The 14529-nt window shown below is 42.2% G+C and overlaps 1 protein-coding gene across 4 annotated transcripts; it reads right to left on the reverse strand.

Annotated features, from left to right (window-relative positions):
* Positions 1-2254: 2254 nt before the first annotated feature.
* Positions 2255-10065, reverse strand: LOC111958853 (uncharacterized). 4 transcript variants are annotated; one of them, XM_023980156.2, is made up of 10 exons: positions 9476-10065; positions 8962-9283; positions 8785-8872; positions 7371-8554; positions 6652-6939; positions 6346-6442; positions 4416-5331; positions 4201-4270; positions 3764-3938; positions 2255-3130 (listed from the first exon to the last, which is right to left on the reverse strand). In XM_023980156.2, exons 4-10 carry the CDS (start codon positions 7687-7689, stop codon positions 2977-2979), a joined length of 2019 nt encoding a protein of 672 aa, XP_023835924.1. In that variant the 5' UTR covers positions 7690-8554; positions 8785-8872; positions 8962-9283; positions 9476-10065; the 3' UTR covers positions 2255-2976. The 4 variants fall into 4 exon arrangements, with proteins under 4 accessions (XP_023835924.1, XP_023835925.1, XP_023835922.1 ...); XM_023980157.2 differs by having other exon boundaries at positions 8962-9352; XM_023980154.2 differs by having other exon boundaries at positions 8962-9365.
* Positions 10066-14529: the final 4464 nt, after the last annotated feature.

The raw sequence follows: 14529 nt of genomic DNA on the forward strand, positions 1-14529 counted from the left end.
GTTTTTCTGCCTTAAGTCGTTTATTTATCGGGCCTCTCYCACAGACAGATGCTTGATAGAAAACATGAACATGCATACAGCTGTTGCACAACATTTAAAAAAAATACTATTATGGCTAAGTTTGGAGAGCACACCTCTGTGGTGTYGTGCAGCTTGCTCTACTTTGTCTTCTTGGCAGGTGGCTGGTAATCAGGTTCCTTGTCCTCTTCATGTCCCTCAGTTCTATCACCATCATCTTCTCCCACTTCCACATCTGKAGCCCTTTCGTCCACTCCTTCCCCAGTGCTAACGTCACCCTCGTCTCCGTCCTGTCCCGCTTGTCCTTCCAGGACACTACCACTGGTGGCTTCTGTGGAGTTAGTGGGGGGCTGGTTGTCAGGCATATCTGTTTGAAGAAAAATGGCAGGTATTTTTTATAAATAATAAAAGAATGTAGCATACATTCTGCAATCTTCACCTTGATGTGTTGTTACACAGAGGGGAGTTGTTGGTATATGCTGTTGTATGTATGTTGAACGTATACTGACTGTACAAAACATTAAGGATACCTACTACCAGTGAAAGGTACATATTTTGTCTTGCCCATTAAACCTCTGKATGGTACACATACACAATCCATATCTCAATTGTTGCAAGGCTTACAAATCCTTCTTTAACCTGCCTCCTCCCCTTCATCTACACTGATTGAAGTGGATTTAACAAGTGACATCAATAAGGGATCATAGCTTTCACCTGGATTCACCTGGTCAGTTTATGTCATGGAAAGAGCAGGTGTCCTTAATGTTTTGTACACTCAGTGTATGTTGTGGATGCTGTTGAGAGTGGAGAGTAACTTACGCTTCAGTAAAGATTCATAGTATTTGAGCAGCTCCTGGAGGCAGTCCTCCTCCAGACCTGGCTGAGGGTTGGTGGGCATCATGATTTCTACTCCCCAGCAGCCTCCACGGGACTGCTTCCCTATGAGGAGGACGGGSCTAAAGCCCAGAGCATGCACTTTCCGGAGCTGAAGAAGACAAAAGGGTTTAGAGAATTATCATTTCAATCAGATGGCTGCAAATCATAAATAAAATGGGAATTAGTTCAATTCAAATGGAATAAAGCTAAGAATGTGTCCAGAAATGTAGAGAGTTACCATTATAAAAAGTGAGTCCAGGAACCTGGCAACATTGTTGTGCAGAATGGTCTTTCTTGCCCACTCCATCAGTGTCTTGTCCATTGCCTTATTGCGTAATTTGTGGTATTTCTTGAAAGGCTGCACAGCTTTGCAGCTCTCACATATTTTAGAAGCACAATTTAACAACTTTTTGCAGTTGTCACACACCTTCTTCGTTGAGCCATGAGTTCTATTGGTTAAATTTGATAAAGAATGAACAAAGAAACAAACAGAAGCGTGTCAAGAAGAGCACATGGATAGTACATTTGATTTGACAATAAACAGTAGATGCAGTCAAAATGACCTCTTGAACAGGTAACCTGAGTGTCACCTAATAGAATCAGCTAGATTGGGTGAGTTTTGATCATAGCCTCCCAACTCACTATTAATCCCATTCAAGTGCAACATTTTTTAAATAAACTACTCAGCAGCAGAACACACACATCAAGTACAGGTTGAATGAATGGGGGATTACTGGAGATCTTATTGATTTATGGCCAATTGTACTTAAAATTGTTTAACATTTTACTGTAATTTAAGGTGTGAAATTAATTGGTTACCAGTCAGAGAAAAACACCTCACTGTAAGGAGTAGACAAATTCCATTCCTCAAGCTAGACTGGCAATGGCAAAATGCAGTTTAATCCAAAACAGGACGTTTTATCACAAATAAGTAATATTGAAAAAGATAACAGCTTAAGCCCCCATGCACTCTTTGTAATGGGAATTAGGGTGTCTCCCGGGTGGCGCAGTGGTCTAGGGCACTGCATCGCAGTGCTAGCTGCGCCACCAGAGTCTCTGGGTTTGCGCCCAGGCTGGGCTGGGTTCGCGCCCAGGCTCTGTCGCAGCCGGCCGCAACCGGGAGATCCGTGGGGCGACGCACAATTGGCATAGCGTCGTTAGGGAGGGTTTGGCCGGTAGGGATATCCTTGTCTCACTATGTAAAAAAATGTAATAAAAATGTATGCTCTCTACTGTAAGTCGCTCTGGATAAGAGCGTCTGCTAAATGACTAAAATGTAAAATGTAATTCTATTTTTAAATCATCACCATATGTATAACAAATCACGGTATTTAATGAAAAATAACTCCAACATATACTGTATGTTTAACCATTTATTTCCTTGAGCCTCCTTTGGCCCTAAAAATGCTCAGTTTGATCATGTGGGCATTAGGAAACACATTTGAGTATACATTATTTACATACACAGACCAGATTGGCTGATAGGATGGTCTAGAGCCCACCCCCTTACCCAGATGAACAATCATTGATCTATTATAATTAGATCACATTGCGACGTCATGAGGTGGGCCAAAAAGTTCCATCCCAACTAGACTGGCTGCAATTCCAGGCAATTTTCAAACAGCTCTTACACAAAAAAGGGCATAATTTTCACAATTTCTGAGTTTTATTTCAACCTCATCGTGTGGAAATATATAACAAAGCAGGAAAATCAAGTTTAACTGCACTGCCCCTTTAACACTGTAGGGAAATGGGAACTCGTTACGAASAAAATAGAATTTATCACACTGATTTTGTTTACAATAAGTCTACAAAACGTCTTAAAATTTGTCAACAAAAAAAACACTTCCAGTAATCATTTAGAACATCATTATAACATAAAAGTTATAAAATCACGTTTCCCCATCACAGACAGGACCAGCCAACAGAAACATAGGACAAATATTCCAAGATGACAGATCTCAATTGCAATCTGTAGTGGTGATTGATTGATATTAAACAAGAGCAACATTACAACATTTGAAGCTATGCATCATGTATGTGCATCCTTGTTTGTGTGTTTGCATCTCCTATGAAACTGGTTCACCATTCAAATTCAGTCAGGTCTTTGAGGAAGGCGGCAACTGCATCGGTCTTCCTTTGCACAACTCTTCCAGTCCTGCGGCTCACCCCGGCTTCTGAATCAAGGTATGAAGAGCATTTGGTTCCTTCATTTGGGTTGATCCCTACTAGACACCTAAACAGTCAACATAGAAGAGTTAGTCAATCCAGGCATTGCTTTCACAATTCTTTCAATTCGGGTTGCAAAGCTACCGGTAATTTACCAATCTACCAGAATCTTCAGTAATTTTGGTAGTTAGGAGAAAATGTATGGCAATCTATTGTAACTTTGGTAATTTATACTTGAATAACTTTAAAACATATGTATTCATATATAGTATTAATTTTTTATATATGTGTCCATATTGTCCATGAGTTTCTAGTAGATAGACTATAAGGTTCAAGAGAAAATAGCCTAATTAATGTTTTACAGCTTTGTTTTTCTATTTTAAAATCATCTTCTTTAATTATTTCATATATTTACATGTGATAAGGCCACACAGAGGGCCAGAGATAATTACAGACACCTGTGATAATCTGAGGTACCCAAAAGGGCCACTATATGTATTGTAATAGATTACATAAAATCCTTGAAAYATACCAAAAATCTGGTAGTTTACTGGTAAACTAAAGTTTCCAGTAATATACCCTCCCTTTGCAACACTAYGTAAGTCTCTCAAAACTGAGATAAGCAAAAACAAAATGTAATTTAACTGCAAGGCATGCAAGACAAATGTAAGTGCTGGATGAATAAATGTTCAATACTTGCCTCTGAATAAACTCCAGTGTTGCTGAGGCTGTCTCCTGGTACTCTGTATTGAACACGTAGAAACAGCCGAAGAGCACAGAGAGGGCAGCAGCAAAGTCGGACTGATTTTCCAAAACACAGACCACTCTTCCCTCGATCGACACCATCCATTTAGATGAAGCCAGCAGGGAACTCCCTGAAGTATACAGTAATAATGATTGTGTTACACAAGATATTTTCTAATATAGGCCTACACAATATATTACTGTTCCACCACAATTAAATATTACAGTATTTAGGCTAGAATTCATCTTATTGTTCTATTCTTCTGTGCAGCGTTAACATTATGTAGTTAAGTACCAGTACGTATTTCTGGTGGTTTATKTAGCCKKACCYTSGACATAAMCTGAMTRATGAATATGATKATCTCCAGTCCATACACAAAATGTTGTCATTACCAAGCATGATAAGTCTTGGAGTGGCCGGCAAATGCAACTGAGCCTCTACATCCATCTGGGTGTCATTCACCTACATTAAACACAAAAAGAAGGTTGTTGAATCTTGATATGATCAATCATGTGTGTAAAATCACAGTATAATGTATATAGTCCCAGTATGAAACAATCAGAATACAATGTTTTTTATTTGAATAAAATCACACACAATAACTTACATCAGCCAAGAGGAAGAGAGAGTCCTCTTTCTCTCTGAAGTGGGACAGCACCAGAAGAATGGCAGCACAGGCTGTGAGGTCCTTGTTGTTTCCACTGAGGTCACCTTCAATGTCATTGAGGAGACTTATGATGCCTCTCCTCCATTTGGGTTTCTGACTTCGGAAGAAATTGACAATGGTSTTTCCCTTGCTCAGCAGAGCGTCACTGAGGCAGCGGTCGATCTCAACTCCAGTGAGCATGTGGAAGTGGGCGCAGAGCCATCTCTTGGTAAAAAGAAAAGGCCATTGTTCCTTGACATCACCGATGCTTGGGGCTGGCCATGCATTTATCATGTGGCGTTGGTTAATGTACGTAAGCCTCATGAATTCATCCACGTCTCCCCTGTCCACACCTATGGGGCCTGCAATGTTGAAAATGGTGGCCATAATCTGTCTCTTGTTTTCCATGGACTCAGTAGTCTCTCCTTCCGGAAGGTRGTGTGGGTGCCAGTTGATGCACCCATAACTGTCCACTTTTGTTCTTGCTGTTTTGGCTTGTCTGTTGCTGTGTTCCCCTTTTTTGCTCATCTTGGGTCTGCGTATTCTATTTTCAGTGTTCCGGTTCACATGCTCCACTCTTGTCTTTATTTGGGTGAGCAAGGAGGAGTACCTTCTGCTAAGCAGTTCCCCTTCTTTTGACAGGTCTGCAAAGCTCTCTGGATATTCTGCAACTATGGCTTTGGCTATTTCTGCACATACTTTCTTGTTGGGGTTGAGGCAGTGTACACGCATTGCATCAACGGTGATCCTCACCATCAGCCGCCTATCTGCCGCCTCGACTCTTCGTCCCTCTGCAATGGCTCGCCTGAGGCTTTCAGGCGTCTGCTGCCAAGGGACATGAAAGTTGCTGATCCAATCCTCATCATCATCCTCCTCCCTAAAAAGCAATACCAATTGCATGGGATAAATTGATGGTTGCTTGTGTGGCAAGTGTTCACAGTGCTATACAAAGCCAATATGTTATTATATGTTTATTTTTGTCTGAGCCAAGATTATTTGGTACCTCCAATGCATCCTGGTAGAGAATTATTGACAATGATGATGGGAGGCTCTTGTAACAGTCCATTTTCTTTCAAATTTGACCATTTGTCATGTCCTCATTAGCAACAAGGTGGATCATTTTGTACTGGTCTTTCACTGTTGACAGTCCAAGAATAGGTGTCAGAGTCTCTTTGATAGGGATCTACTGACAGAAGCGTATCCTGCCTGTAGCATCGGAACCAAGACATCTGAGCTGAAWTGMCTCAACATAGTCTAACATGTCCGGTTAGACAATAAACCTTTTCCATTTATACTTTACACAGACCTTTCGTGACAATCAATGATATTTTAAAATATCTATTAAAATATTCTCCCGACAGTGAAGCACTGTTGACTTTAACACAATTTTTGTCATTTAGCAGATGCTCTTATCCAGAGCGACTTAAAGGATCAATTAGGGTTAAGTTCCTTGCGCAAGGGCACATCGGCAGATTTTTCACCTAGTCGGCTCGGGGATTTGAACCAGCGACCTTTCGGTTAGTGGCCCAACGCTCTTAACTGTAAATATGTTTTTATGTGAAGTACAGTAATATAACAGGAAGCTTTATATTACGGAAGATTACAGTACTGTTTTCCCACATTGAAAAAAAAAAGTCCAAAATTGTAATGTAATCTACTGTGTTACACTGCAAAACACATTGAGAGTATTTTACTGTGGATTTGTCTTTCACAGCACAGATAAATAAAAAAATAACTGACAACCCAAAATCCAGACCAGTCAAAGCACTAAAATATGCTAAACATGTGAGAAATATTGCATGCTCCATGTTTTGCAAGAGAACTTAACTAAATTGAATCACAATTTAAGTGAAATTGTGGACACCCAGACTGTGTGGATGAAAGGTCATACCGGCATTTTGCCCTCTCCTTGTAGGCCCGCAACTTCTCAGGGTCAGCACGGATTCTCTCTCTGTATTGCCGCTGTGTCTCTGCGCTTGACAGCCTCCCTGATGTCAAGAYACAATAGAACCGTATTGTTATTGGCATGATCCTCTTAAACCTGAATTCAACTTGGATTTTACTATGAACTGCATAGCAGACAGTTGTTTTTAAACCCATAAGACCCCTTACAACTTTACAATCCTCTCACCACTCCACTATAAAAAACACAACATCAACAAACAGAAAAGGACAGAGACAAGACACACAAGCATACTTTTCACATGCTCTGTCGATGTCTCCTCAGACTGTTCTGAACGTCGATCGCCTGGACTCTGGCTACCAGCAACAGAAGACGTTCCATCAGACTCTTTCCCCAAGATGTGCATCGGGCCTAAACCCTCCTGTTGTTCTGCAATGCTCTCCTCACTCATCTCCCATTTGATGTAGAAAGACCCAGTGTCAGCAGGCTCCTCTTTTATCACTGGGCTGGTGAATGGAATGGCTGATGGGGACTGGCCTCTGGCTCGCTCTGCTGAAAGCCCAGGAGTCCCTGCATTGAGACCTGGGATTGAAACAAATACATGATATCTAAAGCAGGGGTTGGTCACAAACTGGCCAGGTTTGAGCATAGACATTTTCAAGTTGCCTTTACCAGCAGGGCGGTTAAAATGAACAAGATTACAAGAAGATGTCTCATCATAGGCGTTGCAATGTTAAATGGGGCAGTACCTAGTACACAATGATAATCTGCAGAGCATATACTGAGGAAAATTGGGTAGTTAGCTACATGACCTCATGTACCAGATTTGTCTCAGTACTGGCAACAGCATTACTTTAACATATGGGGAATATCAACTACGAATACATTCATCCTCATGATATCATAGTGTCTATAATGATGTACACACTGACATTTATGCACCGGTGACTTGAGTGGGAATGTACAGTATTATGAACTACTGATAAACAAGCAATCAGGACAGAGCTACTTACTGGGGAAATCCATTCTCCAATCATTTTCGATTGCCACCTCGTTCTCATTGCACATCGGTTTCCCAAAATCTCTTTCTGGTGACAGTGCAGACAATTCAAAGGATAGGCCTACTCGAAATGTTGTTAATTCGTCTTCAGCTTTTTTAAGCTTACATTTAAGTGTTTCATTTTCTTTGTCCCTCTCTGCCACCTTCCTTTCATATTCTAGTATTTTGGTAGTGTTCATATTGTAAATAACATCCATGACAGTATTTACCGCTGTTCTGATAGCGTTTTCCACTGCACGAGCGTTTTCTTCGTTATGTAAACAGGAATTCATTACTCTACTTGGGAGATTTCTTTTCTTCTTTTTAACTCACCCACACAARCTAACGTTATCAAGTTTGCTAAGTTGGCCAAGTCACAGAGTGAAGCAGCTGATAACTAGCTAACCCTTTTGTCTGTGGCACTGTAACGTAACATTTCTAGCTAGCTCAGCTGGCTAAACAGTCAGCAGCCAACAACTTTACCGATGTGTGCGTCAGTTTGTAACCCTTCAGTAACAATATTATCAAAGAGAGAAAGCGAACGAAAACGTGGTATTTCAAAGGCACTCACTTGTATAAAATATTCAGAAGAAAYTTTATTTGACATGTTTTAGAGAGCAACTGTATTACAGCTCAACGTTTACCTAGCAGTTCACTTCCGCCGCGCCAATCGCGCGCGTCACGTGTCAAATGTGTTTGGGGTGGCTCAATCACAGCACCGTCTAGTGGTAAATCAGTGAACAATAGCAAATGGTGTACAATGTGAATTAATTTACCGACATCTCTAAATAAAAAAATCATAGAACATTAACAGCCCGAACCAATTCATTGAATAACTGGATCATTACAATATGATACAGAATTCATCCTCTCAAACAACAAAGGAGATATCAACAAATATGATCCCAAATCCCCATCTTTGTTTGGCAGCCTAAACTCATCTGTGCAGGCCTAATCCCCCCCTACTGTCTGTGGTGTCCCCTAGTCTCCCCAGGTGTCTCTGTGTTCTGTGGGAGGTGGCAGGGCTGTGTGGGTTTTGTTTGCAAAAAGGACATTTTGCGGGCACGACAGCGTCTGGCTGCTTCTCTCCAGGCCTCTCTCTTCAATCTGCGGGTCTCTTCAGGTAAATCTGATATCGACACTTTCCTCTGCTGATTCCTGAAAAAAAAGAGTGAGTATGAACACAGATTCTTCAACAAATGCACATACACATGATCAAATATAAACATATTGCATGCTCTGTTTTCAAATGTCTGAAATGAACGTCTCCATGTAGGACAATGGAATTAAGATTAATTGAATTCAAGTTAACGTCAATATTCTCCTCAAGACTATATTGAAGGTGGACACCCAGACTGTGGTAGTGAAAGGTACAGTAACCTATTTACCTGCGTCGTTCCTTCTCCTTGTAGGCCCGGAACTTCTCAGGGTCAGCACGGACTCTCTCTCTGAACCTCCTCTGTGTCTCTGCGCTCCCTGAGACAATAGAACCATATTGTCGTTGGCATGATCCTCTTAAACTTGATTTAAAAAAAAATCATAATCTCATCATTTCACATGCATACTTTTCAGATGCKTGGTCGATCTCTCCCCATACTCATGTCCACTCTGGCTACCAGCTACAGGGTGAGTTCCATCTCTTTGCCTGGTTGGAGTTCCACCCGTCTGCTGGGCTTCGTACTCTTTTCCCAGGATGTGTATCGGGCCTAGGCCCTCCCGTTGCTCCCTAATACCATCCTCACTCATCTCCCATTTAATGTAGAATGTCTCAATGTCAGAGGGCTRCTCTTTTATCACTGGTCTGGTGACTGGACTGGGTGATGGGGACTGGCCTCTGGTTAGCTCTGCTAAAAGCCCAGGCTCTTCTGCAGAATGGGAGGTAGGGTTCTGGTGATGGGACATATAAATAGTTGATGCCCCAGTGGGAAAAGCTGTGTCTTTGCACTGGGAAAAAACCTGTGGAGGAGTCCTTCCACCAAGACATGTGATCAAAACATTATATTTGGACAAAAGTAGGGGTTGGTAAGTGCATGTCAAAGAGCTAAACATTGGGATAAAAACAATCGGGACAATACTCACAGGGGAAATCTATTCTCCACTCAGCTTTGCTTGACACCTCGTTTTCATTGCAAATTGGTTTCCCTCTTTGCATTTCTGGTGAAAGTGCKTAAGTGCTTGACCTGACTTGATGACATTCATTTTCAGAAAATTCAAAGGAGCCTCGCAATGCTGTGACCTCACGTTCTGCTGTTGTAACTTTGCGTTTCAGCGTTTCGTTTTCTTTGTCCTTCTCAGCCAACTTACTTTGATATTCCTGTATTTTGGCACTGTTGATACTAGAAATAACACTCACAATAGTATGTATCGCTGTTCTAACTGCATGTTCGACTGCTCGAGCGTCGTCTTCATTTTGTAAAACAGAGAACATTGCTATACTATGGAAATATATATATWTTTTTTAAACATGAAAGCCGGGCACTAAAGACTGCATGTGCACCAAGCAGTGCTAGCCGACAGCTTCTAACACGGGTGATGAGATAACAACAAATTGGTAAGAGAACGAACCGGCGGTATTTCAAAGGAACACGTTAATACCAGAGAAAATAATACATTAAAGAGAACAGACACAGTTCATGTTAATTATCTACAAAAACCATTCACTTCCGCATGTATTAGGTCTTTTAAAGGTGGTAGCGAAGTCACAGCGTCGTCTAGTGGTAGCTAACTCAATAAATAATGATTTTCTTTCAAGTTGTAATGTCACATGCACAAGTACAGTGAAATGCCTTGCTTGCAAACTCAAAACCCAACAATGCAATAATCAATAACAATGTATCACTAGAAAGGAACACACGATAAATAATAATAAGAAATATGAAATACACAATAAAGTAAGTAAGTAGGCATACTATATACAGGAAATATTTTAAAAGTCAGTTCCAATACCATGCATGTGCAGGGATACTGGAGTGATGGATGTAGATATATATAAGGGGGACTAGGCAACGGGATATAAGATAGACAGAGTAGCAGCAGCTTGCATGTGAGTTGGTGTGCGGGTGTGTAGAGTCAGTATAAATGTGTGTGTGTGTGTGTGTGTGTGTGTGTGTGTGTGTGTGTGTGTGTGTGTGTGTGTGTGTGTGTGAGTTTGTTGGGCTCTGTGAGTGTGCAAAGATACAGTGCAAATATTGAAATAAAAGGGCCAACTTGCAGTAGCAGCTTTGCTCCACATGATGGTAGTATACAGCAAATAATATGGACATAAGGGAAGAAAGTTGCCCATTGCTCCAATGCTGTAGGTACCGGCCTTTGAGGGATGGTCACAGTCCATTATATACGCACAGGTGCATTATATCTTCAAAATAAAGCCAGAAAGTTTTATGGGAACATCTTTACGAATTTATGTGGATATATCCATATAATGTGGTTTGCTGGCTCATAACATTTCAGGTTGTGGAGATGCATGGAAATCTAAATCAATTGTTGTGAGCAGAAAGTATGGGATAGATTGGGGTTGTCTAAAAATAGACAACCAAAAATATAACATTAAAAACTATAGCTTTGGACATCTCTTCATCGTTAGAAGGATGGACCAATATGAGGTAAAGTCAGGTATGCTGTATACATATCCTGCTTAGTTCTTACTATCTGACTGAAATAGAAAAAAACATGGAGTCATCACAAGTGCAAACACAGTCACAGAATGTTKTTTTTAGCCTTTTTGGGACTGTGGTGATAGGGGAAGCGTTCTTTTCATTAGAAGTGGCTGAAATGTCTCTCCCAGGTCTAGGGGTTTTAAAGCTCTTGAGGCTGCTTCACCAAGTTGTTCTGTGACCCGGATACTAAAGCAAAGTGGTGGTGTCTTATCATGGGGGGTGGAGGGATTATATGTTGAGAGTAGGTGGTGGTGAAGTGGAGGTAGTAGGGGGAGATATGCAGTCTTGCAGCTGTGCGTGTGCATGTGTGTCCGTGTGTTTGAATAAGGGGGGCAAAAAAGGTTTAGAAGTGCTGGAGCAGAAAATCTCTCTCTCCCTCCTCTTTTCTCTCTCTCCCTTTCTCTTTCTCTCCCTCTGTCGCTGGGCCAGACGTAAAGCAACAGCAATTTGTGCGATTTCACAGTTCACTGGGTCCCTAAAACTCTGACTGCCCTGCAATGACAGAGMGAGAGGAGGAGGAGAAGGGAGAGGAAGGAATGAGGAAGAGGACAGAGATAAAGGGATGGAGAGACATGCTGGTGATGAGGATAAATAGAGGAGGAGGATTAAGAAAAGCACATGAAAAAGAACAGAGAACATTGTAGAGAGATGGAGGAAGATTGATGATAACATATACATATACATACATATTTGGCTGAATGTGAGGGCAGGTGGTCAAGATGTGTACTTTATTGTGATGAATACATGCATGTGTATAGTAGTACTGATCCAACACTGAAACTGTCAAACCTTGATGAAGACATGGGGCTATTATATTCCCATCTGTAAGAGACTCCATCTTACTTAAACAGTGTAAACAGTATGGTATCTCAGGTCTATAAGGAAATACTTGGGCATTTCATGAAAATACCTTTCTCGGAATATGTTTAAGAAATAAGAGCCATTTTGAATGCTAATCCCAGCATCTGACCCGGACAGAGTCCTAATCCGTTCATCTCTCCATGCCCTCTTAGATATCAATAGGGTTCCCTTTGGGTGGTCATTACCCTGCCAAGTGTCTGTCCTTTGGAGCAGGGTCACCCTCGAGACCCCTTAAGGACCCCCACCAACTTCTGAAGACCTGCACGGCAAGAGGTTAGTGAGGTCACAGACAGATTATTGAACAGAGCCACAGACGGGTATACATACAGACCAACTTTTCCTTTCTTCACTTCATTTCATACAGATAGCGTCGTCTTTGTCAGTGGCTCTCGACCTTAGTTGGCTATTCTTAAACACCTTGCAGCAGGCATGCATTGGAGGATTGAGATCAAGAGACTAATTTCCATCCTTAAGTCATTCAGAACCCCAGACCGCGAGTCCAGTCTAGGGATAGCCGACACTACGAACACCCCCTCTCAAGACCAGAGGGCAGGGAAAGCCGTTAAGAGGCCGAGCAAGAGAGAGAGAAAAGAGCGAGCCCTTGAGATAAGAGGTGTCACCTGAGTGCTTTGTCTTGAAAGAGTTAAGAGCGGGTTCAGGGGGGGTTCAGGACATCTGGGCAGGGTTTGAAGGGTCAGCCAAGGGACAGGAAACCCTCCTAATCCTCCAGCTGGGCCTGGAGGAGAGGATTTGGCCCCACTCGGCCCCCAGCCTCCGGCCCCAATCCCAACACCCACAACAGTAGCTAATTGAGCCCCACTCTGATCACAGCACTCCCATCTAAAGCCTGAATGCTTTCACTGGCTTTTGGAGCGCAGCCTGGAAATCTGTACTACTGTATCTGCTATGGTAGATAGATGTTATCAATATGCACAGCATATAGGAAGCCTGCAAATTGAATTCTAAGCACTTCACACAGATGTACAGAAGGATGCAAAGGCTTTGAATATGTTCTGCCTTCCTGTATGCATACAGTTAGACACTGTTGGCAGGCATGTAAAGAATATTGATAACTAGATAGGCGGATGGATGGCCTTAGAGTTCAATGAAGGAATAGAAGGCAGTAGTTTGTATACAAAGATGCGTAAACATAGCTAAGGCGGGTTGGTACATATTTAGAGGACACTGGCCTTGAGCTCATGTTGTGTGGCCTCTCTCCTCTCAAATAACTGCCCCTCCCACTTCATGGCATTACCATACAGGCCTAAGGGTCAAGTGAAGGTGCTGTCCTCAACCAGCCAACTGAAAAACTAAAGAGTTGAGATGTCATGGATAAGCAGCCCAGTTGGCTGGTTGGTCAGACAAATCAAATTAACATCATATTGTGATCCCCTCTTAAATCACGGTACATATGGAATTAGGTGGGAAGACCGCACATTTAATTGAGTTTATCCTGGTACTTGACCAAAATAGTTGTGGCAAGATGGCGCCGACAGAGAGGGTCGCCTCTCTTCTAGTCCTTAGGAAACTATAAAGTAATTCGTTTTTTATGTATTATTTCTTACATTGTTAGCCCAGAAAATCTTAAGTGTTATTACATACAGCCGGAAAGAACTATTGGATATCAGAGCAACGTCAACTTACCAACATATTGACCAGGAATACTACTTTCCCGAAGCGGATCCTTTGTTCACACCACCACCCAGGGCATTTGATCTGATTCCAGAGGCCGACCCAAAACAACGTCGCCGCAGAAGAGGTAGACGGAGCGGGCTTCTGGTCAGACTTCAGAGGCATGCACACCACCCACCGCTTCCAAGTATATTACTCGACAATGTCCAGTCTCTAGATAACAAGGTAGACGAAATTAGGGCAAGAGTTGCTTTCCAGAGAGACATCAGGGATGGTAACATACTCTGTTTCACGGAAGCATGGCTCTCTCGGGTTATGTTGTCGAAGTCGGTACAGCCGCTGGGATTCTTTAGGCGTCACGCTGACAGAAATAAACATCTCTCTGGGAAGAAGAAGGGCGAGGGTGTATGCTTCATGATTAACGACTCATGGTGTAATCGTAACAACACACAGTCAGTGGCGGACTGCGATGGCTGAAGAAATTTGGCTAGTCACCTAAAACCCTCACAAACTTTTATAGATACACAATTGAGAGCATTCTGTTGGGCTGTATCACCACCTGGTACGGCAACTGCACCGCCCACAACCCCAGGGCTCTCCAGAGGGTGGTGCAGTCTGCACAACTTATCACTGGGGGCAAACTACCTTCCCTCCAGGACACCTACAGCACCCGTTGTCACAGGAAGGCCAAAAAGATCATCAAGGACAGCAACTACCCAAGCCACTACCTGTTCACCCCGCTACCATCCAGAAGGCGAGGTCAGTACAGGTGCATCAAAGCTGGGACCGAGAGACTGAAAAATAGCTTCTATCTCAAGGCCATCAGACTGTTAAACAGCCGTCACTAACACAGAGAGGCTGCTACCTACATACAGACTTGAAATCATTGGCTACTTTAATAAATAGATCACTAGTTACTATAATAATGGCACTTTAATAATGTTTGCATATCTTGCGTTACTCATCCCATATGTATATACTGTA

This window comes from Salvelinus sp. IW2-2015, linkage group LG35 (genome assembly GCF_002910315.2).
Source record: "Salvelinus sp. IW2-2015 linkage group LG35, ASM291031v2, whole genome shotgun sequence".
In the NCBI taxonomy this organism is placed as follows: Eukaryota; Metazoa; Chordata; class Actinopteri; order Salmoniformes; family Salmonidae; genus Salvelinus; species Salvelinus sp. IW2-2015.